We start from the raw sequence: 18,496 nt of genomic DNA, 5'->3' as shown, positions 1-18,496 counted from the left end.
TGGGGCCCATGTGGCCTCACTGTATAGTGGGGCTGCTGTGCGGCTGCTGGATCCCATTGCCTGCTGGAGCGGTGTGGAGGCGTGGTGGTCGCCGCACGGCTCTGCGCCATGGTTAGAGTAGGTTCCCACTTAAACAAGAGGCATCCTTGTCGCGGTAAGTGGGCCTATGCGCTTTAATCAAACTGTATACTAATTGCCTCTTTATAGTGCACAGCAAATGATTGATAGCATCGCTAGATAGCCATGTTTTATCATAAGAAATGCTGATAATTGAAAACAGTTGTATATCAGAAGCATAGGTATGAGGATGTGCGATTTAGAGATTCTCTCTACATATCCATATAAAGAAACTGGGTTCCTGTCCACACATAAGATGCTGTCTTATTTGTAGACAGAGTGTCTGTCACAAGACATAGCTGAGGATCTGAAGAGAGGTTATAACTCACAAATACATGCAAACATGGTGGAGGAGTTGGTCTTACAGCCCAATTCCACTGCCACCCTCCATTACGCTCACCTCATTTGAAGTACACTCTGTTCGCATCTACTCTCCCTCCAACCTTAAAGTAGCCGTCATTTACCGCCCCCCAGGCCCAGCCACCATCTTTCTTGACCACTTTAACACCTGGCTACTACACTTTCTTTCTGCCGACATCCCCACTATCATCATGGGTGACTTTAACATCCCTACTGACACGTGCCACTCGGCCGCCTCTAAACTCCTATCACTCTCTTCCTCCTTCGGCCTATCACAGCGGTCTTCAGCTCCCACCCACAGAGATGGTCACACTCTGGATCTTATCTTTACCCGCCTCTGCTCCCTATCTAACCTTTCTAATTCGCCTCTCCCCCTATCCGACCACAACCTACTCACCTTCTCTTCATTGGTCTCTTCTCTGCTCCCCCGGTCCACACACCAGCACACCCCCGCAGGAAACATCTCAACATTCGCTTTCTTTCTGACTCTCTTCTCCCACTCTCTACCATCTGTTCCCTCCAAGACCCAGATGCTGCTACCACCCTATATAACACCACAATAAGTACAGCTCTGGACACTGTTGCCCCCCTCACACACAACAAAACCCGAAAAATTAACAGACAACCCTGGTACACCAACCTGACCAAAAAACTCAGACAAGTTCCAGCGCTGCTGAGCGGCGATGGAAGAAATTCCATTCTAAAGATCATTTCACCGCATTACAAACAATCCCTCCTCATATTCAAATCCTCACTCGCTGATGATAAAACAGGCCTACTTCTCATCTCTCATATCTTCCCTGTCCCACAGCCCTAAACAACTTTTTAACACTTTTAACTCCCTTCTCCGTCCCCCAGGGCCCCCAACCTCTCTTCTCAGCTGAGGACTTTGCCAAATACTTCAAACAAAGGACAGTCAACATCAGAGAAAGCTTAACTACACAGTCCCCACAGACCCTCTACATAACTGCTCGGTCCTCTTCTCCCACCATTACAGAAGAAAAACTCTCCACTCTACTCTCCAGATCTCATCTCACCACCTGTGCACTTGACCCAATCCCATCCCACCTCATCACAGTGTTTATGCCAGCCCTAACTCATCTCTTCAACTTATAACTAACCACTGGTGTATTCCCCTCTGCTTTTAAATATGCTACCATTACATCCATCCTCAAAAAGCCTTCACTTGACCCATCTTCTTTGTCCAGTTATCGCCCCATATCACTTCTTCCGTATGCCTTAAAGCTACTTGAACAACATGTCCATTCTGAACTGTCCTCTAACCTCTCCTCCTGCTCCCTCTTTGACCGCCTACAATCTGGCTTCCGACCCCACCACTCGACTGAGACTGCCCTTACCAAAGTCACCAATGATCTACTAACAGCCAAAACCAAGAAACAATACTCTGTCCTCCTCCTTGACCTGTCCTCTGCCTTCGACACTGTTGACCACTCCCTTCTGTTGCAAACCTCCTGGATCACATCATACCTCACAGACCTCACTCCCGCACCACCTCGCCATGACCAACTTCACCCGCACCTACTGTGTCCTTCTCCCATACCATGTAGATTGTAAGCCCTCACAGGCAGGGCCCTCTCTCCTTCTGTACCAGTTTGTAACTTGTCTTATGATTAGTGCAATTGTCTGTATTATGTATGTATACCCCTTCTCATATGTACAGCGCTATGGAATGAATGGCGCTTTAATAATAAATACAGTCACTGGTAAGAAAATTACCATCACTACAGTTTACATCATCACCTTACTATCAGACCAGAGAATAAAAAATGTTGTGGGAGTGCTTTTTTAAACCTCCTTGGCAGCTGAACTTGCTGCACAGGCGGTATGTTTGCCCCTGGTTTAGTTGTTCTTCTGCCCCATGATTTCTGGGGCCCAAAGCATTTGCATAGTGGTAAAGTCTGCCACTGTCTGTAAACCATATCAAGAAGTGTCTAAGAAAAAGCAGCTCCAGTTCTTGTAGACTGAGCCAAGCTCTGCATCCCGTACTCGGCCATGCAATTTTATATTTTGCCTGGACGAGCCAATGCAGGGAAAACAGTGCACCCTTTGTTATTCCAAAAATCTGAACAGATTTTATATCAAAACATTTAATTTTATGCAACTTTATTGGTCATCACGTCATTTTTTTTCCTTTGTGAGCCTATAAAGCAGAGGCTGGTAAAGGCTTTTACATCATTCTGGTTGATCACGCAGATGGCTTCTGTCTTTGGTGTTTTGCGAACCATTCATCACTCTTGTCTGCTGACATTGCCTGTAAGAAATGAACAAAGCAAAAAGATTTATGGGCATCCATCACAATTACATATACTAGAATTTTAAAGGGATTCGTTACTTGATAATAAGGCTTCCTAAATGCCCATAAACAACAAAATGCAAACATTATTTCACCTCAGTTGTTGCCATTTCAGTCAATTGTAAGTGCATACTTTTCTATGCCCTGAGCGCCCCTAGTTGTTGCTGCAGGAATACAGTTTTGTAATAGATGTGACGCAGGAGAATTATAAATGCATTTACGTGCCTGCCTCCCTTTGCAAGGCTCCGGGCACAGTGCTGATCACGTCAGTGCTATTTTCAACTTGAAAACCTTCCCTCACAGTTCCTCGGACCACACTGACAGGATGTTGCCAAGATGGCATCAGGATATCCATCAGTGGCGTCTCTAGCTTTCAAATTTTGGGGGGGGGGCACACTGGGGGCCAGGACAAAAGTAGGGGAGGCAGCTATAACAACGATACATTTACACAAGTATGCTTAGAAATGCTGCGATACTTTACCCAATACCTAAAACCGCAACAGGGAAGAAAAGTCCTGCTGTCTGTGTTTTTAAAAAAAAACTTTTATAGGGAGGGGGGATCTGTGGATGACACTGCTATGGGGGGGGATCTGTGGATGACACATACAGTATATAGCATCTTATGCTATATGTGTCATCCACAGACCCACCCCATTACAGTGTCATTCACAGATCCACCCCATGACAGTGTCATCCCCATTTCCCCCTCCATAACAGTGTCATCCACAGATCCCCCTCCCTATAACAGTGTTATCCTCATTTCCCCCTCCATAACAGTGTCATCCACAGATCTCCTTCCCCGCCTCTCACAGGAGTGTACATTTGACATTTCTAAACTGTAATCCATATCCTACAGTAACTTTAACTTTAAATCAGGATTCAGCGGCCGATCATCTCTACTAGTACCTTAACCTTACACCACTCAGCTAGCTTCGGTAACAGGGCCAGGCTACAGTCTACAGGCACTGTTAGTTGTTACCGAGCTGATTTCTGCAGGTCAGAGGGTACGGATTACAGTTTAGAAGAAATGTACACTGCTGTGAGCGGTCCAGACCAGTGGCGGATCCATAGCCTGGTCTCGGGAGGGGCACTTCCAGATTATTTTCTGTCTGCCGCCACAGAACAAGGGTGCTTATAGAACAGACTCCACAGTGTAGAGGTATACTGTACATTGTGGGGCACAGTGTAGAGGTATACTGTACATTGTGGGGCACAGTGTAGAGGTATACTGTACATTGTGGGGCACAGTGTAGAGGTATACTGTACATTGTGGGGCACAGTGTAGAGGTATACTGTACATTGTGGGGCACAGTGTAGAGGTATACTGTACATTGTGGGGCACAGTGTAGAGGTATACTGTATATTGTGTGGCTCAGTGTAGAGGTATACTGTATATTGTGTGGCACAGTGTAGAGGTATATTGTGGGGCACATTCTCCTTATAATGTGACAATGCAAAAAATACCCCCTTGTAATGCCCCCAGTTGAGCTAATGTCCCCATAGTGCCCCATAATGTGCCAGGATAAAATACCCCTATATAGTGCCCATAGTGCTCCTTTCCCCCCTTCCTCCTAGTGCCCCCCATAATGTACCAGTATAAATTGCCCCATATATCGTGCCCCAGTAGAAGCCCTCAGTGTCCCCCATAATTTACCCATAAAATACCCCTTCTTAGTGCCCCCCGTAGATGACTCCATAGTACTCCTCTCTCCCCTTCCCCATAGTACCCACCATAATGTGTCCCAGTATAAAATGCTAATGTACAGAGCCCCCATATAAAATACCCCTTCTTTGTGGCCTCAGTAGATGCCCCTATAGTGCCCACCAATAACGTGCCAGTAACAAGTGCCCCCCATCACGTGCCAGTAACAAGTGACCCCCATCACGTGCCAGTAACAAGAGCCCCCCCATCACATGCCAGTAACAAGAGCCCAGCCCCCATCACGTGCCAGTAATAAGCCCCCCATCACGGGCCAGTAATAAGCCCCCCCATCACGGGCCAGTAATAAGCCCCCCCATCACGGGCCAGTAATAAGCCCCCCCATCACGGGCCAGTAATAAGCCCCCCCATCACGGGCCAGTAATAAGCCCCCCCATCATGGGCCAGTAATAAGCCCCCCCATCATGGGCCAGTAATAAGCCCCCCCATCATGGGCCAGTAATAAGCCCCCCCATCATGGGCCAGTAATAAGCCCCCCCATCATGGGCCAGTAATAAGCCCCCCCATCATGGGCCAGTAATAAGCCCCCCCATCATGGGCCAGTAATAAGCCCCCCCATCATGGGCCAGTAATAAGCCCCCCCATCATGGGCCAGTAATAAGCCCCCCCATCATGGGCCAGTAATAAGCCCCCCCCATCATGGGCCAGTAATAAGCCCCCCCCATCATGGGCCAGTAATAAGCCCCCCCATCATGTGCCTGTAATAAGCCCCCCCATCATGTGCCTGTAAAACTATTGTAAAAAAAAAAAAAAAAAACACTTATACTTACCTCCATGTCAGCGATGCGATGCAGGCCTATTCCGGCCTGTGTCCTGCGCTGTATTGCTCAGGCGGCGCAATGACGTCATCGCGCTGCCTGCGCCGGCCTCTGATAGGCTGCAGGCACTAGGCTGGCAGCCTATCAGAGGAAGGGACACGCCTCTCCCTCCCCTGCCCCGCCGCAGCACAGGCAGAATCTGACTATGGAGATGAGCGCAATGGCAGCCGCTCATTTGGGGGGGGCATTTTAGTTGGGGCACAGCGTGATGTAGGGGAGGGCGTAGCCCCTCTGGCCCCCCCCTGGCGACGCCACCGATTCCATAGAGTGAGCAGTGTGCAATACATTATGTCATCTTGCCTAGTCTCACCACCCACTCTGAAGACTGAGAGGGAGCCTACATGTTGGCTGCAAGATGGAGGGTAAGTAAATTCACCTGAAGGGGAGCAGAAACATTAAAAATATTACAAAGCATGTGCTCGAAGATCATCTGTCACTATGTACCCGAGTAATAAACCAGTAGCTTCATCATGGTCTCCTGATTTAAAAGTTGTTGGCCCCCTGCAGATCAGTGCCTCCATTGCTGAGAAAATAAGGCCCCTTTCACACGGGCGAGTATTCCGCGCGGATGCGATGCGTGAGTTGAACGCATTGCACCCGCACTGAATCCCGACCTATTCATTTCTATGGGGCTGTTCACATGAGCGGTGATTTTCACGCATCACTTGTGCGTTGCGTGAAAATCGCAGCATGCTCTATATTCTGCGTTTTTCACGCAACGCAGGCCCCATAGAAGTGAATGGGGTTGCGTGAAAATCGCAAGCATCCGCAAGCGGATGCGGTGCGATTGTCACGCATGGTTGCTAGGAGACGATCGGGATGGAGACCCGATCATTATTATTTTCCCTTATAACATGGTTATAAGGGAAAATAATATCATTTTGAATACAGAATGCATAGTAAAATAGCGCTGGAGGGGTTAAAAAAAATAAAAAATAATTTAACTCACCTTAATCCACTTGATCGCACAGCCCGGCATCTCCTTCTGTCTTCATCTTAGCTATGTGGAGGAACAGGGCCTGTGGTGACATCACCATGGTAAAAGATCATGTGATGGATCATGTGATGACCGGAGTGACGTCACCACAGGTCCTGTTCCTCCACACAGCTAAGATAAAGACAGAAGGAGATGCCGGGCTGTGCGATCAAGTGGATTAAGGTGAGTTAAATTTTATATTTATATATATATATATATATATATATATATATATATTTTATTTATTTTTAACCCCTCCAGCGCTATTTTACTATGCATTCTGTATTCAGAATGCTATTATTTTCCCTTATAACCATGTTATAAGGGAAAATAATACAATCTACAGAACACCGATCCCAATCTTTTGCACTCGCGCGGAAAAATCGCGCGTGTTCCCGCAACGCACCCGCACATTTTCCCGCAACGCCCGTGTGAAAGAGGCCTAAGACTTTTGTGCAAAATGAGCTGTTAGGTGTAACGAGGGCATCACCGTTGCACTAACAGCTCCCTTCCCTATTGCGTGTAGCCCTGCCCTCCAGCTCTTAGTGACAGGACCAGGCAGTGGTAATGTAATCTTGCCTGGCCCTGCGTTCTCGCCTGTGTGCTGGTGCACATGCAGAACAGTACTATGCAGCCCTAGCAAGCATCGGGGCTGTACTGCCGATGCACAGGCTAGAACAGAGGGCCAGGTGAGATTACATGGCCACTGCCTCTCCATGTCACTCAGCACTGGGGGTGGAGTTAAATGAGATAGGGAAGGGAGCTATTGGTATGATGAGGTGCAACGGTGATGCCCTCATTGCACCAAACAGCTCATTTGCATTATACAAAAGGTTTAGTTTCTCACCAACAGAGGCACTGATCTGAAGGGGGACAAAAACGTTTGAATCAGGAGACTGAGATGAAGCTACCAGTTTATTTGGCTTACTACTCAGGTACAGGGTGACAGATGATGAGACCAGCACAGCTCATATATATGTTTAGCACTCACATCCTGCAAGGTCGCTTTAATAGTAGACAAAAATACACAGTAAAAAAACAAAACACAGTTTTCCATACTTCAGATTCCTGCATTCACCTTTCCTGAGCCAGGTTGAAATGAGAGAAGAAGCATGACAGGGTGCCACAATACAGAACAGTCTTCATGTTTTTCACTGATGGAAACTTACATCATTGAGAAGCTGATCAGCCTTTGGATCGAACTGGGACAGTTCTTGGAATGCTTTATCTTCAACAAAGCAAATTTCATGACCATCCTAAAAGACAACAGCAAACAATGAGTGTATACAGTGCGCCACTTTTATAGTACGGCAGAGAACCCCCTAGGCTGCATCCTATAGAGCTATGCCATCGAGAAAGTCTCCACTCGCAAGGTCAGCTACACAAGAAACTACGCTAACCTGTAAGTGATGACTTCAAAACATCCCATAGAAATGTAGCCGCATGTTCTGTTCTGAATTATTCCACAGTAATGTGCTGCTATCAGTTTATGATGATGAAAGTGAAAACTAAAATGCTGCTGCCATACGGAGATGGAACCAATTTAGGAGGAATATTACTCGGAGTCTACAGTCCTAAAGCTCCTGTATTTAATATGTCTCTTATGCAGCATCTGGTTAAGATGTTTACTGGGTAATTAAAGAGGAAGACATTATTGGGCCTTTCCTATGATCTGAGGTATTGAGTCTTTCTAATCTAATAAATCCAATAGTTCCTGAACCGGTAAAATGCAATAAAGTCATTTAAGACTAGGGCAGCTGGCATGGAGCCAGACCGGGAGAGCTATCCTAGGAGTCTTGTAATCATTACAATGCCAAATATTGGGGAAAGAGTTTAGAGGTTGCATGATGCCAAGAGCTTATGAAAAACGTGTGACCGCTATTATATTACACCATGGCTCCGTGACCAGTGTATTGCAGCACCAGGGCTTTGATCCAGTCTTCCACAGGTCATAACATAGGATCTAAGTCACTGTATCGAAAATAACCCCTTACCAACATCCACTGGATATACATGACACTGTTGGAAAGTACTTTCCACAACCCACCATACAAGTACAGGACAGCAACCACCCAGGCTCAGGAGCTGAGTGCACACCATCAGAAGTGGATATCAGCTGTAACATACAGCTGACACCCTGCTCCAGTGGTCAGAATTGGAGACAACTCCACTCATGGTCATCCAATGTTTTATTGGGTCAAAAAAATTAAAAGAAGTACACAAATGGTTTTGCTGTACACTACAGTGATGCTTGAAAGCTTGTGAACCCTTCAGAATTTTCTATATTTCTTCATACATTTGACCTAAAACTACATCAGATTTCCACACAAGTCCTAAAACTAAATAAAGAGGACCAAATCAAACAAATGAGTCAAAAAATTAGAAAAAAGATCCATTCTGTGAATGGCAAATGTATGTAAACCTTCACTTTCAGTATCTGGTGTGACCCTCTTGTGCAGCAATAACTGCAACTAAGGCCTCTTTCACACGGCCGTTTTTTTTTCCCGTTTACTGGCCGTTTTTTGCGGTCCGTATACGGTCCGTATACGGAGCCATTGATTTCAATGGGTCCGCAAAAAAAACGGAATGTACTCCGTATGCATTCCGTTTCCGTTTTTCCGTTCCGTTTTAACATAGAACATGTCCTATATTTGGCCGCAAATCACATTCCGTGGCTCCATTAAAGTCTATGGGTCCGCAAAAAAAAACGGAATGCATACGGAAGTGCATCCGTATGTCTTCCGTATCCGTTCCGTTTTTTGCGGATCCATCTATTGAAAATGTTATGCCCAGCCCAATTTTTTCTATGAAATAACTGTATACTGTATTTGCCATACGGAAAAACGGAACGGAAAAACGGAACGGAAACGGAAACACAACGGAAACAAAAAACGGAACAACGGATCCGTTTAAAACGGATCGCAAAACACTGAAAAAGCCATACGGTCGTGTGCAATAGGCCTAAGGGGGAGATTTATCAAACTGGTGTAAAGTAGAACTGGCTCAGTTGCCCATAGCAACCAATCAGATTCCACTTTTCAAAGGAGCTGTATAAAATGAAAGGTGGAATCTTATTTTTTGCGGGACAAATTGTACTTTCTTATGGCACCATGCAATTATATACAATGTAAAAGGAAAACATTTCCAAATGGGGTGTAAACGCAATTCTGTCATTTTTTAATGGGTTTTCTTTTTACAGCGTTCCCTATTCGGTTAAAATTACCTTTTTTACTTTAATTTGCAGGTCAGTATGATTATGGTGATACCACATTTTTATATAGTTTTTCTTGTGTTTCAATACTTTTAAAAAAACAAAATGCTTACTTTTCATTGCCCTATTCTGACCTCTATAGCTTTTTTAAATTGATATCCATGGAGCTGTGTAAGGGCTCATTTTTGCTGAGCGACCTGTCTTTTTCATTGATACAATTTTGGGGTGTTTATAACTTTTTATTCAATATTTTTAGGCGGGAAAGTGACCAAAAAATAGCAAATCGGACTTGGAGTGGTTATGGTGGCCGTCATGGTTGTTAGAAATAGCTAAATACATTTCTCCAGGTAGCAACTTTTAAATACCTAAGGAAAGACATTTATTTATTGTTCTGTGTGAATTTTGTCTTGTTCTTGCTTAAAAAATATGAAAAATATGCAAACACAACACTAAAAAATGTTTAGGCTTCCCATCGATATGCCAGAAATGTATGTGGTGGTAGAAGAGATGTCGTTGTGTTTTTGATTAAATCATACAAAGATGTTTAAAGGGGGTTGTCTCACTTTAGTAAGTGGCGTTTATCATGTAGAGAAAGTTAATACAAGCCACTTACTAATGTGCTGTTATTATCCATATTGCTTCCTTTGCTGGCTGGATTCATTTTTCCATCACATTATACACTGCTCGTTTCCATGGTTACAGACCACCCAGCAATCCATCAGTGGTGGTAGTGCTTGCACACTAGAAGAAAAAGAGAGTCAGCCTCTCTGGTGGCCGGGGCCATGGGACCGAACATAGGCTACGGCTTTTTCCTATATTGTGCAAGCACGACCACCACTGAAGGATTGTAGGGTGGTCTGTAACCATGGAAACGAGCAGTGTATAATGTGATAGAAAAATGAATCCAGCCAGCAAAGGAAGCAATATGGACAATAACAATACATTGTATAAACTTTCTCTACATGATAAATGCCACTTACTGAAGTGAGACAACCCCTTAAAGTGTAACTCTCATTCTTTTTGTAATGTGTAGGGGCAGCGATAATGACCATTTTTGTAATATACTTTAATTACTGAAATCGTACATTTCTATCACAAATATAGCTCTAAAGTCAACCATTTTGAGCCTTAACAACGCTCCTCTGTCTTCTGTTTACATAACATTGGAGACTTGCTAACACTGACTGTTATGTAAACAGAAGACAGATGAGCGTTGCTAAGGCTCAAAATGGGTCACTTTAGAGCTATTTTTCTAATGGAAATGTACTATTTTAGTAATTAAAGTATATTACAAAAATGGTTAGTATCACTGCCCCTAATAATAAATAAAAGAATGACAGTTACACTTTAATGGCAATTTTGCACCATGGAGTAAATCCTGATCATAATTAACTGGAGCTACACTTTAATATCTACTGGTGAAGCAATTACTCACAGGATCAGCCAAGATAACAACTTGGACTGTAGCTTTCCCTGGGGTGTCCAGGCTTACAAGTGGAGTTAGGATCTTTTGATTCTCTCTTTTCATGGTTGCCTCAATAGCTGGAAGCTGGCAAAAACAGAAGACAAATACCAAAAAAGTGATATAAAATATATGGAATCTAACATCCTAGTGATAGTTGTATTCTTTGGTTAGATACTGGTCCTCATTTTTTTTGCGGATCAGATGCGTATCCATTCATATTAGCTGGGTCCATAAAACATGTGGACAGCGCAACATGTGCTATTCGCATCCGTATGTCCGTTCCGTGGCCCCCCAAAAAATAAATAAAATAGAACATGTCCTATTTTTGTCCATTTTGTGAACAAGAATAGGCATTTGTAACATACTGCGGGCCTGCAGAAGGGGAAAATGCAGGATATACACAGCCGGTATCCGTGTTTTGTGGATCGGCAATTTGCAGACTGCAAATACGGATACTATGTGTGTATGAGGCCTTGTCATGTGTTTTATTTTCTTCCTTTAGGAGAAATTGACTTTAAAAAAAAAAAAAAAAAAAAAGTGAAGCTCTTTCCACACTGGTATCATGAGGGGAAACTGTGCCATATCCCATGGTATGATGTATCCAATATGATGAACAATAAACCCAACGACTTATAGCGGTGTTACCATTAAAGGTTTTCATGGTACAACATGGCAGAACTCCTGACAAAGGCTCACAATAGCCAAATGTGGATGAAGAGGCATTTTGTCTTTGCCATGTTACAAAAACAACAATATATGGAAAAAATAAAAATAAAATTCACTACTAGCACATAAGCTACCTCAGTATGTAGCTCCTTTTAATAATTATACAAATGAAGCCATTCTTATTGAATTCTCCAGGTGGGAGATCTAACAAGAACTGTAATGAACAGTTCTGCACTATTACAAATTTGTGGCCTACTGGAAGTACATTTAAAGGGGATCTGTCACCTGGTTTGAGCAGATTAAAGTGTTACTACTGTCATGTACAATAAAATACCTGCGCCTTCGAGATGTAGAAGCTCCTGAGGGCAACAGCTTCAAATGTGTCACTAGGCATGCGCCGAGCCCAGTGACAAATTTAAAGCTATTGCCCCCAGGGGCTTCTACATCGCGCATGCAGTCCGCGGTACTGCGCCTGCCTGAGATTTCATCGAGTGGACGCAAGGAATCTGTGGGCGCAGTTGCATCCAAATAATGACGTATCAGACGGGGGGAGGTGGTAAGGAGTTCGGGTGTGGGCAGTTACTTATGCTGGAAGAGGCGGGCTGGGCTCTAAAGGAAGGCGGGCTGGGCACTGTACGGGGGAGCTCCTGGGCTCCAGAGAAGGATAATAACGCCCCTCTGGGCACCTTGGCTACTCATTTGCATAACAGAAATAGTGGATTTAATTGCTAATGAAACAAAAAATGAAGACTACAGCAAGAAATAAGGTATTTTATTGTACATGGCAGTAGTAACACTTTAATATGCTCAAACCAGGTGACAGATTCCCTTTCAAGTAAATCCTCATTATGGGCCATCACTTGGTGACTAGTAGGGAGGGGATCAATGCCGCCGATCAGCTGTTCGGGTGTAGCCGAGGGAGAACCTTACTACAGACGTCAATGGGAGCAGCCCTGCAATGATGAGCTCTGTCCACTAGTTCCAACACTGACTCCTGGCAACAGAACTAAACCCAAACAGCTGATTAGCAGGGTGTCTGACCCCCAACAACCTGCCAGGATCGGCCAGGAACCCCTTTAAATATGAAACTTTAACAAAAATATTTAATTCACAAAATATAATTATATGTTGCGTTTTTTTACATTTCTTTTCATTCTGCTACTGAATAAGTTACTATTTTATCTTTTCAACTATGATAAACTTGAACGTTTGTACAGATACAACTCGCTTGGTTGAGTTTTTTGTTATTTTTATATGCAATATGCAAAAAAACTTTGGATAATTTAAATAATAAAAAGTCATTTAAAATCTAACCTCATCTTTTGGACAAGCAAATGCAATTCGTCCAAACGCTGTAGCATGATCCACTGGTCCCCCGATATCCTGCAGCTCCAGCTTGCACTATAAAGTGACACCTAAATTAGTTACCCTCTCCCCATTTTTGGAGATTCATTCAGGTAATGTATGATGTTCTGGAGGATGAAGAGTTATTAAAACTGGTGCAGAGGAGAAGTTGCCCATAGCATCCAATCAGATTACTTCACTTGTCTTCATAAAAAGCAGGTGGGAATGTCCTGATATGCTTGGTTTTTCCCCTTGGAAACAGCAACAGTAAAAGTGAATCTGTCACCACCATACGATGCCCTATCGAAGGGCAGCAAACTACAATAACAGCTCTGCTGGGCTATTATATCAAACATCAACAAATTATGTTCATTTTGGGTAACCTGCCAAAACAGAATACAATATGCTCATGGTTCTGAATCTGCCCTATTCAGAAAGAGGGCACTTAGAATAGTTGCAAATTTTGTTACAAGTATCGTTTGCATCAAAATGTGCAACTTTTTGACTTTTTCACTTCCCTTACCACTTTTCCAAAAAGTGGGTGGGAGGAGGCGAGCTGCAAGTAGGAGCTAGACTGCCTAACTCATTTAAAGGGGTTCTGCACTTTCATTTAACTGATGCTCTATCCTCTGGATAGATTATCAGCTTCTGATCGGCGGGGGTCCGACACACGGGACACCCGCCGATCAGCTGTTTGAGAAGGCAGCGGCGCTCCAGCAGCGCCACGGCCTTCTCACTGTTTATCGCCGACCCAGTGACATCACGACTAGTATCAACTAGCGTGGGCGGGGCTAAGCTCTGTTCACTTGAATGGAGCTTAGCCGCGCCCATGCTAGTTGATACTAGTCGTGACGTCACTGAGCCAGCGGTAAACAGTGAGAAGGCCGCGGCGCTACTGGAGCGCCGCTGCCTTCTCAAACAGCTGATCGGCGGGGGTCCCGGGTGTCGGACCCCGCCGATCAGAAGCTGATGATCTATCCAGAGGATAGATCATCAGTTAAATTAAAGTGGTTTAATGACATTGAGCCAGAAAGCAAGTACATTTCTGTTCTGACTCACGGACAGCAGATGATGTGACAAATATATTAAGTGCACCTCCTAATAAATTGGTCGGATCCTCTGACAGCAGGGCGTTTACTGAGAAAGGCATGTAAAATGGCAGACTTCAGTAAATGACCCCCTATGAGTCTGCTGTATCCTGTCTCAGCTGCTATTAAGCAAACTGCACATGACCTTTTAGATGCAATTATATAAAATAGCCCAGTTAACCAGTTACAGGACACTGTTCCTATATAAGTCAATGATCTGTGTTTTCAGTAAATGTTATTCTCTGACCTGCAGTGTCTGTATTTGTGAGCTATCCCCTCCCTTCTGCGTCTCAGCTGTGTCATGTGACCAGCAATCAGACTTTCCAAATGACACAGCATCTTATGTGTGGACAGGAAGTTAGTTTCTCTATGTATTTCTATGGGAGCCTCAATGTCAGTCTCATAGGAATGAATAGAGAAGTAACGGACTTCCTGTCCTGTGTCAGTCAGAGATCAGAGTATTGGTCACATGATACAGCTGAGGATCAGAAGGGAGGGGATAGCTCACAAATACAGTCACTGATGAGAAGATTACATCATGTGTCTTTCTAGCAGGTCAGAGAATAAACATTTTTTTGCAGGAGTTCTACTTTAAGAATAGTAGCGTGTAACAAAATAAAATGAAGATGTCTCTACCTGGTTGTCTGCATAGCCCAACAGGACGCTCTTTTTGGCCTTATCCTCATGATAGACTCTGAGGCCTAACAAGTCAGACCAGTAGGCAGTAGACTTTTGCAGGTTGGATACAGCAACAGTCACTTTCTGCACTGGATCTGTAAAAATATTGCATATCAAATAAAATATCCTCTTAGATCTGCTTCGAGTTCTAGAACTCTAAATGTGACATATCTCACTAAAAAGGCTTTATTTTTTTTATTTTTTTAAGATAGAAAAAGTTGATAATCAGAATAGAGTTAAGGCAGGGATCAGCAACCACTGACACTCCAGCTGTTGTGAGACTACAACTCCCATCATGCTCCATTCACTTCTATGTGAGTTAGAACAGCCGAGCAAGCCAGCATGCTGGGAGTGTAGTTTCCCAGCTGGAGTGCCAAAGTTTGCTGACTCCTGGTATAAGGCCTGGTTCTAAGAACTTTTTTTTTATGCCGATTCTGCCACACAAATCGCATTGGAATGAGCATGGAAAAAAAATGCTTTAAACCTACCTCCAACTGTTTTCAGTGGGAGGCAGTGACTGGTGCTGCCCTATCATGTGGAGGAAAGAAGGTTTGTACACAAACATAGAAGAGGATTCTTTACGGTAAGAGCAGTGAGACTATGGAACTCTCTGCCTGAGGAGGTGGTGATGGTGAGTACAATAAAGGAATTCAAGAGGGGCCTGGATGTATTTCTGGAGTGTAATAATATTACAGGCTATAGCTACTAGAGAGGGGTCGTTGATCCAGGGAGTTATTCTGATTGCCTGATTGGAGTCGGGAAGGAATTTTTTATTCCCCTAAAGTGGGGAAAATTGGCTTGTACCTCACAGTTTTTTTTTGCCTTCCTCTGGATCAACTTGCAGGATAACAGGCTGAACTGGATAGACAAATGTCTTTTTTTGACCTTATGTACTATGTTACCTGTGTTGGGTTGAGTTTTGTCTTCTAATAAGAACTTGTAACCTCCAGGAGCTTCAGTCTGGAACAGTCCAGGTGATACTTCAGAAAGCGGCCAATTCATCTTCTTTGCATTGACTACAGCTTGACTGGACTGTAGTGTCAGTCCCTGATGAAACACAGTAACAGAACACACTTTCAGTCCCTCACGTTAATTTAATGCTCTGAATGCTGCTGCAATGAGTCTCATTTCACTAAATAACTATTTTATTAAAAGGCTAGTGTGCGTTTAAACAACTAGTATTAAACCACAGTAACTATAAAACAAGTCACCTACGTGTTCATCTGAGAAACACCATGAAACATTAGGCATACCAAAAAATCATTGCCGAGACGGTACTCCCCGACTCCATAGTTGTAGGTCAGCTCCACAACAAAGTGGCTGTCTTCAGACCCATAGCCTATCATGGTTTTACTCCACTTCCCATCATAGGGGCTGAAATGATGTACAACAGGTTGTAGTTAAACACATTAATCATAAATATACTGCAAGAAAGTACGACTACATGACATTAACTTGACAGAAGAGAACAGGAACTTGGGGGACATTCATCAAGACCGTCGTTTTCTGTGGCCGTCTCTAATCATCCTGAGCAGCCGGAAGATGCGCCAAATTTATGCAGAAACGCACACCTCGAGTTGTTGCATCTTCCTGCAGACTCAAATCTGGCAGCCTCCTGTCTTTATTTATGGCAGAAAACTGATGTGAATAATGGTAACGGAGACAGCTCTGCTGTGCCACCTGCCAGGGCCCCTTTTCTTGTCCCTTTAGAGAAGTGGCATAAAGGGCCAAAAGTTGCTAATTGTGCCTCAAATATTGCATACAACAAAATGCGCAGTTTTCTTACACCAATATTTGAGGCATAATGACCCCCTTGTTTTTTATTTTTAAGGTACTCTGACTAAGGGTGGATTCACATGACCTCAGTATTAACGACTGGTACACCTCAGATAGGGCAGCATAAAACTGGTGACAGACTCCCTGTAAAACACAGGTCAGCAGGCTATTTCATGCTGCCTGTGGTTAGGACAGCTGCTGACAGGTTCCGTACATAGATCTTCAGGGATGCCCAACCAGTGGCCCTCCAGCTGTTGCAAAACTACAACTCCCAGCATGCCCGGACAGCCTACAGCTATCAGCCAACGGGAGGGCATGATGGGAGTTGTAGTTTTACAACAGCTGGAGGGCCGCAGGTTGAGCATTCCTGTGCTAGAGGTATACCACCCAAGAACCACAAATTTGGTCTCATTCCTTCTTCTTTGGGATACCTTCCTGGCTATGTAATCATGGGACGATGCAGTTAGTTGATTCACTAGGTTTCATATTCTTCATTTGATATTTTGCGTGTCACTAGTTTGTCATTGTCCCTGCGTCATCAGTAGAAGCTGGTAACATCTCATCTTCCATACCCATTGCAAGCTGCTTTGCAACCTTCTTCAAATTCTTCATGACGTAAAACCTGAAAGAGACATTACAACATGCATGTTAGGACTCGGTCACGAATCAAACGAAAGGGACCTACAGCGCTCTGACCCCTTTGGTGCTGTGTAGAGATTTTAGAATATAACTTCACATTCCCACTACTCCTGGTGAGAAAAGCTCCATAAAAAAGGTATGTTTGTCCAGTAAAGCATGGTCAAAACTGCTGACAGACTCCCTTTAGGTGAAAGGGGTTGTTTGGCTTCAGCAGGAAACCAAACAACCCCTGACCTGACAGCTCCCACACTGCGGCTCATGTCCTTCCGGCAGGGCTCTGTTTACCCCACTGCAGCGATGACATCATGTCAACACCTGACTGCTGCAGCCAATCACTGACCTCAGTGGTGCACTGAAGAAGCCAGTGATTAGCTGTAGTGGTCACATGTTGTCGATATGACATCACATCAGTACTGCCAGGAGAACTATAGCGGCGGCCTGGGTGATGTCATGTAAGTAAGGGTGCCTTCACATGCTGCGGATTTTGTTGCAGAATTTTCCACAACTGAAAATGAGTTCCATTCATTTCAATGGGAAGGCACGCACATGAATTTCTGATAAACGGAACAGATTTTCAGTCGCGGAAAATTCTGCAACAAAATCCACAGGGTGTGAAGACACCCTAACAGTCTATTCTTTATTGAAGGTGGATCACATGCGTTGTTCGGTTTCCTCCTGAAACCAGACAACCCCTTTAAGTGGTCATCAGGGCACATCTGCTTTGGCTTAGGAAATCTGAAGTGACATTTTACCAGTTTGCTCTATTTTCGGTTCCATTCCCAGTTTTGCTTACAAAGGCACAGTTATAGCTTCACAACAGCTGGACTGCCTGAGCTTGCTGTGTTAAGGGGTCCAGGGTGGTGGAGCTGAATGTATGCCTAAGGACCAGGCTGTGGGCAGGTGAGGATAATAGGCTCAATTCCTGCCCCCTAGCCAGCACCTGAGCACGGTGGGGCATGTCGATCCCAATGGCTATCCTTGCTTTAGTCCTAAATACAAACCAAGTGTCACCTGTCTGATCAGTATACACTTCTCACCTTCATTCCGAGAACATCTCGGAAGAATCGTGCAGTCTGAGGCCTATCAGCCACTTTGAGGACATAGTGCAGGGCTCTCCTGCCTCCCATTTTTGACAGCTACAATAGCAACTCCACAACCTGCCTCTCAGCCGGCGCTTCTTGATGACGTCAAGCATCATCACCATGGAGACCACACCCTTCTTCCGCCCCCCATTTACAGTTCAGTACTTGTTTTACGTTATCTCAAAGCAATAATAAAAAATATAGTAACTGCAGCACATTACGGCCCCTACACAAGTTGTATT

At 44.3% G+C, this 18,496-nt stretch overlaps 1 protein-coding gene across 1 annotated transcript; it reads right to left on the bottom strand.

The window, feature by feature from the left end:
* Nucleotides 1–2,584: 2,584 nt before the first annotated feature.
* On the bottom strand, nucleotides 2,585–18,423 carry GLOD4 (glyoxalase domain containing 4). Its single transcript, XM_040424780.1, has 9 exons — nucleotides 18,210–18,423; nucleotides 17,106–17,155; nucleotides 16,011–16,131; nucleotides 15,660–15,804; nucleotides 14,716–14,852; nucleotides 12,962–13,048; nucleotides 10,952–11,065; nucleotides 7,475–7,561; nucleotides 2,585–2,749 (listed from the first exon to the last, which is right to left on the bottom strand). The coding sequence occupies exons 1-9, from the start codon at nucleotides 18,297–18,299 to the stop codon at nucleotides 2,684–2,686; spliced, it is 897 nt and encodes a 298-aa protein (XP_040280714.1). The 5' UTR covers nucleotides 18,300–18,423; the 3' UTR covers nucleotides 2,585–2,683.
* Nucleotides 18,424–18,496: the final 73 nt, after the last annotated feature.

This window comes from Bufo bufo, chromosome 3 (genome assembly GCF_905171765.1).
Source record: "Bufo bufo chromosome 3, aBufBuf1.1, whole genome shotgun sequence".
Lineage (NCBI taxonomy): Eukaryota > Metazoa > Chordata > Amphibia > Anura > Bufonidae > Bufo > Bufo bufo.
This window is presented reverse-complemented; position numbering and strand designations above follow the sequence as displayed.